This window comes from Cyprinodon tularosa, unplaced genomic scaffold, assembly GCF_016077235.1.
Source record: "Cyprinodon tularosa strain WSP-4 unplaced genomic scaffold, ASM1607723v1 ctg889, whole genome shotgun sequence".
Lineage (NCBI taxonomy): Eukaryota > Metazoa > Chordata > Actinopteri > Cyprinodontiformes > Cyprinodontidae > Cyprinodon > Cyprinodon tularosa.
In genome coordinates, this window is record NW_024039661.1 from 77,501 (window position 1) to 87,500 (window position 10,000).

At 45.4% G+C, this 10,000-nt stretch overlaps 1 protein-coding gene across 1 annotated transcript in view; it reads right to left on the reverse strand.

Moving 5' to 3' along the window:
• LOC119775668 (cytochrome P450 7B1) overlaps nucleotides 1-10,000 on the reverse strand; it is a 13,073-nt gene that overhangs the window by 1,067 nt on the left and 2,006 nt on the right. The window contains exons 2-5 of the mRNA XM_038273725.1: nucleotides 3,388-3,524; nucleotides 2,141-2,740; nucleotides 1,817-2,023; nucleotides 1,567-1,745 (exon numbers count right to left, since the gene is read on the reverse strand). Coding sequence (XP_038129653.1) covers nucleotides 1,567-1,745; nucleotides 1,817-2,023; nucleotides 2,141-2,740; nucleotides 3,388-3,524 — 1,123 coding nt within the window. The remainder of the gene's footprint in view (nucleotides 1-1,566; nucleotides 1,746-1,816; nucleotides 2,024-2,140; nucleotides 2,741-3,387; nucleotides 3,525-10,000) is intronic.

Sequence of the window (10,000 nt, forward strand, 5' to 3'; positions counted from 1 at the left end):
GATGAAATCTGGACCAGGTTCTGAAAAGAGGTTTAAATCTGGAGAAGTTCAGGAGGACGTTAGGTCCAGTCTAAGGGAGCATTTGAACACATTAAGGTTGTGGTTCTAAACAATTCTATTCAGTTTATTTCTATAGCTCCAATTCACATCATGTCATCTCAGGTCACTTTCCAGTTCACCAGATCATCCAGTCAGATTGATTCAAAGTTTTCTATCTAAGGAAAACCAGCTGATTGCATCGACTCATTGACTCTTCAGCAATCCCTCACACTAAGCATGCTTGTAGCGACAGTGGAGAGGAAAAACTCCCTTTGAACAGGAAGAAACCTCCAGCAGAACCAGGCTCAGTGTGAGCGGCCATCTGCTGAGGCCCACTGGGGTTCAAGGAGACAGAAGCAGACATAGAAAAAGAAGCATAGATACAAAAGGCAACTGTCAACCAGCTCCACAGGCGGCCCCGTCCAGGAAACACACAGCCAGGCAGACGAGCTCCGAGCCAGCTCCCATGTCAGAGGATGAAGAGAGCACATCCAGTTAGTCACAGTCAGAGAAACAGGACTACACTGGAAAACACGCTGATCTCCAACATCTAGAAACAAAGGTGTTGATGGCAGCAGCACAGCTGATATTTCTCTCCAGGATGGAGTCACAGCCAAACAGGAACAGACCAGATGAAGCTACTATGAGAAAAAGCAGAGAGAGCAGAACGTTAGAGATTGAACTAACAGATTCTGCAGAGTGGGAGAATAGAGATAGAATGAAGCAGAATGATGAAAAAGGGGTCCCTATGTCCTCCAGCAGTCTAAGCCTATAGCAGCAGAACTATAGAGATAGATCAGGATAACCTGAGCCACTCTAACTAGAAGCTTTATCAAAAAGGAAAGTTTTAAGCCTAGCCTTAAAAGTAGACAGGGTGTCTGCCTCACAGACTAAAACTGGTAGTTGGTTCCACAGGAGAGGAGCCTGAGAACTAAAAGATCTGCCTCCCATTCTACTTTTAGAAATTCTAGGAACCACTAGTAAACCTGCAGATTGAGAGCGAAGTGCTCTGTTAGGAACATAAGGAACAATCAGATCTCTGATATCAGATGGAGCTTGGCCATTTAAGGCTTTAAATGTGAGAAGGAGGATTTTAAATTCTATTCTGGATTTAACAGGAAGCCAATGAAGAGAAGCCAGGATAGGAGAGATATGATCTCTCTTTTTCATTTCAGAATTGTGTTATATTCATTTGACTCTTGGAATTTAAAAAAACTCAACTTTTTCTTATTTCTGAGGAAAACGTCTGCAATGGTGGATCAAAGGGACTCATCTGGTCCAAACCAACTGAACTTCCTCTGTCTCCCTAAAGTGTTTCAGTCCATTTTTTTCTAAAGTGTTAAAACACTAAGGTGAGACGTGAAACATCTGCTAGAACCTCAGGAAGTTTCCTTCTACTGAGGGCAGTTCAGCTAGAAATCCAGCAGGTGGCAGCAGAACATCCCCAAAGCCAACATGAACCATAAGACGTCCTAGCAGATGAAGCCCCTGCTACCTCTGGATAAATGGCGGCCCTCACGGCGGTACCTGGGGCTCCTCATAGATTTCGGGGTCCAGATGGAGACTCTGAGGGTACAGGGCGATGACGTCTCCTTTCCTGACGCCCACCGATCGGTCGTTGTCCAGCCGCAGACTGAAGTCCTCCTGAGCCACCCGAATGTTCATGGAGGCTGAGGAAAGGCGGAGGCTCTCGTTGATGGAGCTCTCTGAGAACGGAGAGCGCTCGTTATCGACTGGTTCACCAACGTCAGCAGAGAATCAGAGAAAGCCTACTGACCCAGAAAGATAAGCTTATCCAGCTGCTCTTTGCTGAGCAGGACGTCCCTGCTGGCGTCAAACTCGACGCCATCGTCCCTCAAGACGTCCAGGATCTCCTGACGGACCACCTTCAGCGCTTGGGGCTGGCTCACCAGGAAGTAGGTGGCCCAGAAGGTAGCAGGAAGCGTGTTGCCGACGGACGCCCACAGGATGGCAAAGTGATGAGCTGGAGGTCAGAACCAGTTAAACTCAGGTTTAGTCTCTGCGGTTGAATCTAATCTCTGATGGTTTAATGATCCGGTACATCCCCCCGCCTCTAACTGGATTAACATGGATGACCTACCAGCTTTATCCACGTCCTTCAGCTTATCGTGCTGCTCAAACAGCTCCGACCTTCTCTGGATGAACTGGGAGGTGTTGGACCAGTGGGACATCTTCTGCGGCAGGAAGTAGGAGATCAGCTTCTGGCGGATGGCTTTGGTCCGGCCCAGCAGCCAGATGGGAATCTGAGCGATGAGGAACGGGAACATGCTATCGAACTTGTTGAAGTCCCTCCTCAGATCGTCCATCCCTCGGTGGCGGACGCCGCTCGCCGGTTTGCCATAGATGGTCAGGAAGGTGGCCTCGAACATGACGGAGGAGCAGAACTCGTACAGGCCGCCGCTCCTCCAGTCGCCCGCCCGGTCCAGATGGTCTTGACGGAAAACCAGCATCAGGTTACCCATCATGCTCTCTGTCAGCGGCTCGAGGTGATCTCCCTGCAGCAGCTGGAAGGAGCGCTTGATCTGCTCCCAAAGGCCGTGGAAGGTGTTGCCCAGGACGGGCGGGTAGCCGAATGTGACGGGAGCCACCTTATCGGTGAACTCGTGGAAGTCCAGCTGCCGGCCCTGCTTGATGATGCTGGGGTAGAGGAGGGGGTTCATGATGAAGGTCATGTATTTACCTGCAGGAAGAAGGCAGAGCACACCTTAATCCTCCATCTTTAATCCCCCTCTGCTCCAAACCTTTAATGGGATGGAGGCCAAACCAGTTCATCCCATTTAGACTCTACCTCTAACAGTTGGTTTGAAATAGTTCGGAGCTACTGCTAACTGGTTTGCTGCTGAGGCGTGACGGCAGTATGTGTCATTTCCTAAAACTGTTCATGATCATATTTCTTGTTTTTCCGCATACTTTGCACTTTCTCTGAAAGTCAGAATTTTGTCATTAAAGTCAAAATGTTGTGAAAAAAGTCAGAATTCTAAGATAAAGTAAGGCTTTTGACCCGTTTCCCACCGAAATGACGTTTTTTATTTTTATTTTGGTGACCCTTATCCTCTTCCGTTTTTTTCCCCATATTTCTAGACAGTTTACAGAATAAGGGAGGAATTTGTGAAATGTAAACCTTTAAAATGCTTTATGTCAAACTGCTGCAGGTTTTGTATTGTTTTCCTTTAAATGTGTTTTTTTTAACGCTGTTTCCAGCTCAGTTTAATCAGCAGATTCCAGGCAGTGAGAGCGAGCTGATCAGAGCCAACATGAATCATCTTGTCTTCATTCCTCCTGCTTTGCTCAGCGCTCAGCTTTCCCACTGTCTGTTTCAGAACCAACCTGCGATCTGGACCGTGAACACGTCTCCATACTTCCTCTTATGTTTCTCTAGAAACCCGTGAGCATCCTTCCCGAACTCCAGAGCTTTCCCGATGAAGGGGATCCAGCCTTTGATCAGAGGAGGTTCATCCGGCTTCCTGCAACACAAACAGAGGCGCTGCCTTTAATTTCTCTGGGATTAGCGGAGGTTTGGATCTCAGCCCAGAACTTTCTCCTCCCACGTTAATGATTCCCTGGATGAACTTTAGACTATCAGCAGATCTGTTCCCTGGAACCGGAGCAGAAATGGAACAAAGTCCCACATTGTTGTGCAACAAAAGATGAAACCCAGTCCTCCTGCGCCGAGCCGATCCGAAAACCGACGCCTGAACTCTACTTCTGAGCTACTCTGCTGCAGGGAAACCGGACCTGGGTTCTGAAACACATTTAGAACCTGGACTCTGAAAGTGAGGTTCTGAAACACCATGAGGTTCTAAAACACCATGAGGTTCTGAAACACCAAGAGGTTCTGAAACACCATGAGGTTCTAAAACACCATGAGGTTCTGAAACACCAAGAGGTTCTGAAACACCATGAGGCTCTGAAACACCATGAGGTTCTAAAACACCAAGAGGTTCTGAAACACATTTAGAACCTGGACTCTGAAACAACATGAGGTTCTGAAACACCATGAGGTTCTGAAACACCATGAGGTTCTGAAACACCATGAGGCTCTGAAACACCAAGAGGTTCTGAAACACATTTAGAACCTGGACTCTGAAACAACATGAGGTTCTGAAACACCATGAGGTTCTGAAACACCAAGAGGTTCTGAAACAACATGAGGTTCTAAAAACACCATGAGGTTCTGAAACACCATGAGGTTCTGAAACACCAAGAGGTTCTGAAACAACATGAGGTTCTGAAACACCATGAGGTTCTGAAACACCATGAGGTTCTGAAACAACATGAGGTTCTGAAACAACATGAGGTTCTGAAACACCATGAGGTTCTGAAACACCAAGAGGTTCTGAAACAACATGAGGTTCTGAAACACCATGAAGTTCTGAAACACCATGAGGCTCTGAAACACCATGAGGCTCTGAAACACCATGAGGTTCTAAAACACCATGAGGTTCTAAAACACCATAAGGTTCTGAAACAACATGAGGTTCTGAAACAACATGAGGTTCTAAAACACCATGAGGTTCTGAAACACCATGAGGTTCTAAAACACCATGAGGTTCTAAAACACCATAAGGTTCTGAAACAACATGAGGTTCTGAAACAACATGAGGTTCTGAAACACCATGAGGTTCTGAAACACCATGAGGTTCTGAAACAACATGAGGTTCTAAAACACCATGAGGTTCTAAAACACCATAAGGTTCTGAAACAACATGAGGTTCTGAAACAACATGAGGTTCTAAAACACCATGAGGTTCTGAAACACCATGAGGTTCTAAAACACCATAAGGTTAACACCATGACATTCTGAAACACCATGAGGTTCTAAAACACCATGAGGTTCTAAAACACCATGAGGTTCTGAAACACCATGAGGTTCTAAAACACCATGAGCTTCTAAAACACCATGAGGTTCTGAAACACCATGAGGTTCTAAAACACCATGAGGCTCTGAAACACCATGAGGTTCTGAAACACCATGAGGTTCTGAAACACCATGAGGTTCTAAAACACCATGAGGTTCTGAAACACCATGAGGTTCTGAAACACCATGAGGTTCTGAACACCATTAGGTTCTGAAACACCATGAGGTTCTGAAACACCATGAGGTTCTGAAACAACATGAGGTTCTGAACACCATTAGGTTCTGAAACACCATGAGGTTCTAAAACACCATGAGGCTCTGAAACACCATGAGGTTCTGAAACAACATGAGGTTCTGAACACCATTAGGTTCTGAAACACCATGAGGTTCTGAAACACCATGAGGCTCTGAAACACCATAAGGTTCTGAACACCATGAGGTTCTGAAACACCATGAGGTTCTGAAACACCATGAGGTTCTGAAACAACATGAGGTTCTGAACACCATTAGGTTCTGAAACACCATGAGGTTCTGAAACACCATGAGGCTCTGAAACACCATAAGGTTCTGAACACCATGAGGTTCTGAAACAACATGAGGTTCTGAAACACCATGAGGTTCTGAAACAACATGAGGTTCTGAACACCATTAGGTTCTGAAACACCATTAGGTTCTGAAACACCATGAGGTTCTGAAACAACATGAGGTTCTGAACACCATTAGGTTCTGAAACACCATGAGGTTCTGAAACACCATGAGGCTCTGAAACACCATAAGGTTCTGAACACCATGAGGTTCTGAAACAACATGAGGTTCTGAAACACCATGAGGTTCTGAAACACCAAGAGGTTCTGAAACAACATGAGGTTCTAAAAACACCATGAGGTTCTGAAACACCATGAGGTTCTGAAACAACATGAGGTTCTGAAACAACATGAGGTTCTGAAACACCATGAGGTTCTGAAACACCAAGAGGTTCTGAAACAACATGAGGTTCTGAAACACCATGAAGTTCTGAAACACCATGAGGCTCTGAAACAACATGAGGTTCTGAAACACCATGAGGTTCTGAAACACCATGAGGTTCTGAAACAACATGAGGTTCTAAAACACCATGAGGTTCTAAAACACCATAAGGTTCTGAAACAACATGAGGTTCTGAAACACCAAGAGGTTCTGAAACAACATGAGGTTCTGAAACACCATGAAGTTCTGAAACACCATGAGGCTCTGAAACACCATGAGGCTCTGAAACACCATGAGGTTCTAAAACACCATGAGGTTCTAAAACACCATAAGGTTCTGAAACAACATGAGGTTCTGAAACACCAAGAGGTTCTGAAACAACATGAGGTTCTGAAACACCATGAAGTTCTGAAACACCATGAGGCTCTGAAACACCATGAGGCTCTGAAACACCATGAGGTTCTAAAACACCATGAGGTTCTAAAACACCATAAGGTTCTGAAACAACATGAGGTTCTGAAACAACATGAGGTTCTAAAACACCATGAGGTTCTGAAACACCATGAGGTTCTAAAACACCATGAGGTTCTAAAACACCATAAGGTTCTGAAACAACATGAGGTTCTGAAACAACATGAGGTTCTGAAACACCATGAGGTTCTGAAACACCATGAGGTTCTGAAACAACATGAGGTTCTAAAACACCATGAGGTTCTAAAACACCATAAGGTTCTGAAACAACATGAGGTTCTGAAACAACATGAGGTTCTAAAACACCATGAGGTTCTGAAACACCATGAGGTTCTAAAACACCATAAGGTTAACACCATGACGTTCTGAAACACCATGAGGTTCTAAAACACCATGAGGTTCTAAAACACCATGAGGTTCTGAAACACCATGAGGTTCTAAAACACCATGAGCTTCTAAAACACCATGAGGTTCTGAAACACCATGAGGTTCTAAAACACCATGAGGCTCTGAAACACCATGAGGTTCTGAAACACCATGAGGTTCTGAAACACCATGAGGTTCTAAAACACCATGAGGTTCTGAAACACCATGAGGTTCTGAAACACCATGAGGTTCTGAACACCATTAGGTTCTGAAACACCATGAGGTTCTGAAACACCATGAGGTTCTGAAACAACATGAGGTTCTGAACACCATTAGGTTCTGAAACACCATGAGGTTCTAAAACACCATGAGGCTCTGAAACACCATGAGGTTCTGAACACCATGAGGTTCTGAAACACCATGAGGTTCTGAAACACCATGAGGTTCTGAAACAACATGAGGTTCTGAAACACCATGAGGTTCTGAACACCATTAGGTTCTGAAACACCATGAGGTTCTGAAACACCATGAGGTTCTGAAACAACATGAGGTTCTGAACACCATTAGGTTCTGAAACACCATGAGGTTCTGAAACACCATGAGGCTCTGAAACACCATAAGGTTCTGAACACCATGAGGTTCTGAAACACCATGAGGTTCTGAAACACCATGAGGTTCTGAAACAACATGAGGTTCAGAACACCATTAGGTTCTGAAACACCATGAGGTTCTGAAACACCATGAGGCTCTGAAACACCATAAGGTTCTGAACACCATGAGGTTCTGAAACAACATGAGGTTCTGAAACACCATGAGGTTCTGAAACAACATGAGGTTCTGAACACCATTAGGTTCTGAAACACCATTAGGTTCTGAAACACCATGAGGTTCTGAAACAACATGAGGTTCTGAACACCATTAGGTTCTGAAACACCATGAGGTTCTGAAACACCATGAGGCTCTGAAACACCATAAGGTTCTGAACACCATGAGGTTCTGAAACAACATGAGGTTCTGAAACACCATGAGGTTCTGAAACAACATGAGGTTCTGAACACCATTAGGTTCTGAAACACCATGAGGTTCTGAAACAACATGAGGTTCTGAAAACCATTGGTTCAAAACCCCCATAGGTTCTGCAACACGAGGTTCTAAACCCTTTGGGCTCTGAAAACCTTAAAGGCTAAACCCTGAGGTTCTGAAACAACAAAGGTTCGCACCATGGGTTCTAAAAACACCATGGGGTTTTCTAAACAAAGAGGTTCTAAAAACACCATGAGGCTTAAAACACCATTGGGTTCAAAAACACCATGAGGTTTAAAACACCATGAGCTCTGAAACACGGTTCATGGCCGGGTTTCTAAAAACAGTGTGTCTCGGGTTTTTTTGAAGTGGTTCTCCCGGAGGGAAAAAAAGTGTTAATCGGACGGTTCGGTAGTTCTAACAGGACAAAATTGTCCCTAGCGGGGCGGCCCCCAGTTTATTCTGAACCTCTCATCGAGGGTGTGATCTGGGTCGCCCGAAATGGGCCCAAAACAGAAGAAACAGACTAAACCACAACATTATGGAGCAGACCATGAGCCGCCTCCTCCTCCTCCTCCTCCTCCTCAGGGTCTCTGAGTTGCTGGAGCCCGGGTCCCACTGATGGAGGACCTCCTGCTTCCGGCCATTATGCTTCAGTCAGAGGAATGTGGAAGCATCCTGAAGCCCCGCCTCCCTGCAGCAGAGCTGCCGTCCAGCGGTCCAAACAGGAAGTGGTTTGTTTGGTAAAACGGGGGGACCTCATCTTGTGGAGATGAGTCCCAAAAAGGTCATCTGTGCTGACCCATCGGGCCCGATTTGGAACAAATGCTGCGTCTGAGGCCTGGGTGGATCCTGGCCCGGTCTGGGCTTCTGGAAGGCTCCCAGTAACCTGATAAAATCCAACCATCAGCTGCTGAGTCACGGTTCCTCAGATGCAATGAGTCCGGAAGCGTTGTCATGGTGGTCAGGGTTACCGTGGTTACTTCCCCTTTTTTGTTTACAGCGGGGGCTGCAGACAGCAGCCTAGATGAGATGATGTGATGATTTAAAATCCGAACATCTGGGGTGAGAATTTTTTGGAAAACCAAATAAAAAACCGCAAAAGGGTTTCCCTCTATATATATAATCAACCCAAAAACCATCCATTCACCCTCTTATCACCATCCTCCTCCCTATCCTCCTTTTCATCATCACCACATCCACCACCATCTAAATTCATTCCTCCCCACCCCAAACTCTTCAAACACCCAAAACCCAAAACCCTCATCCAAAACACCTATCATCCACATACCATTCATCCCCCATTCCTTCCATCATACCTTTCCTCAACCCTCATCAATTTTCCATCACATCCAACCTCATCCATTCCTCCCTCTTCATCATCTCTCCTAATCCTCAATCCTCTCCCCCCATTCATCATCATTCCTCATTCTTCCACCATCCCTCCCATTTCCCTTCATTCCCCTCCTCCTCCTCTCTTTTATCCTTTCCCTCATTCCATCCATATCATCATCCCCTTCCCTCCATCACTTCCCCCCCCACATCTCCCTCCATCCATCCATACATCCCTCCATTTACCATCATCTCATCCTCAAATCCAAACCTATCCTATTTTAAACCCTCCATCCCTTCCCTCTCCATCATTCTTCATCCTTTCCCTCAACATCAATCCAATCCTCCCCCAAAACCTTCCCTTTTCCTACATATTACCATTTCCCCTCCATTCAACTTCATCATCCTCCTCCAAATTTTCCACCCCTCCTCATTCACCCTTTTTTCTCCAACACAAAACATCCATCCATCCATAATCCTTTATTCATCCATCCCCCTCATCCCCACAACCCATCTCATTCATCCATCCATTTATTTCCTCATCATATCCCTTCATCCCTCCACATCCTCATTCATCCATCACTCTCCATCCATCCACCATCCTCTTCATCCATCTAATCCTCAAATCATCCCTCATCCATCCATCTCATCATCATTCCCTTCATACCCATCCTCATTCATCCCCATCCTTTATCCTCCATCCATCCATTATCATTCATTCATCCATCCATCCATCCATCCATCATCATCATCCATCCATCCATCATCATTTTTTCATCCATCCATTCATCCATCACCATTCATTCATCCATCATCCATCCATCCATCATCCATCTATCAATCATCATTCATTCATTCATTCATCCATCCATCCATCATCCTTCATTCGTCCATCATCCATCCATCCATCCATCCATCATCCAT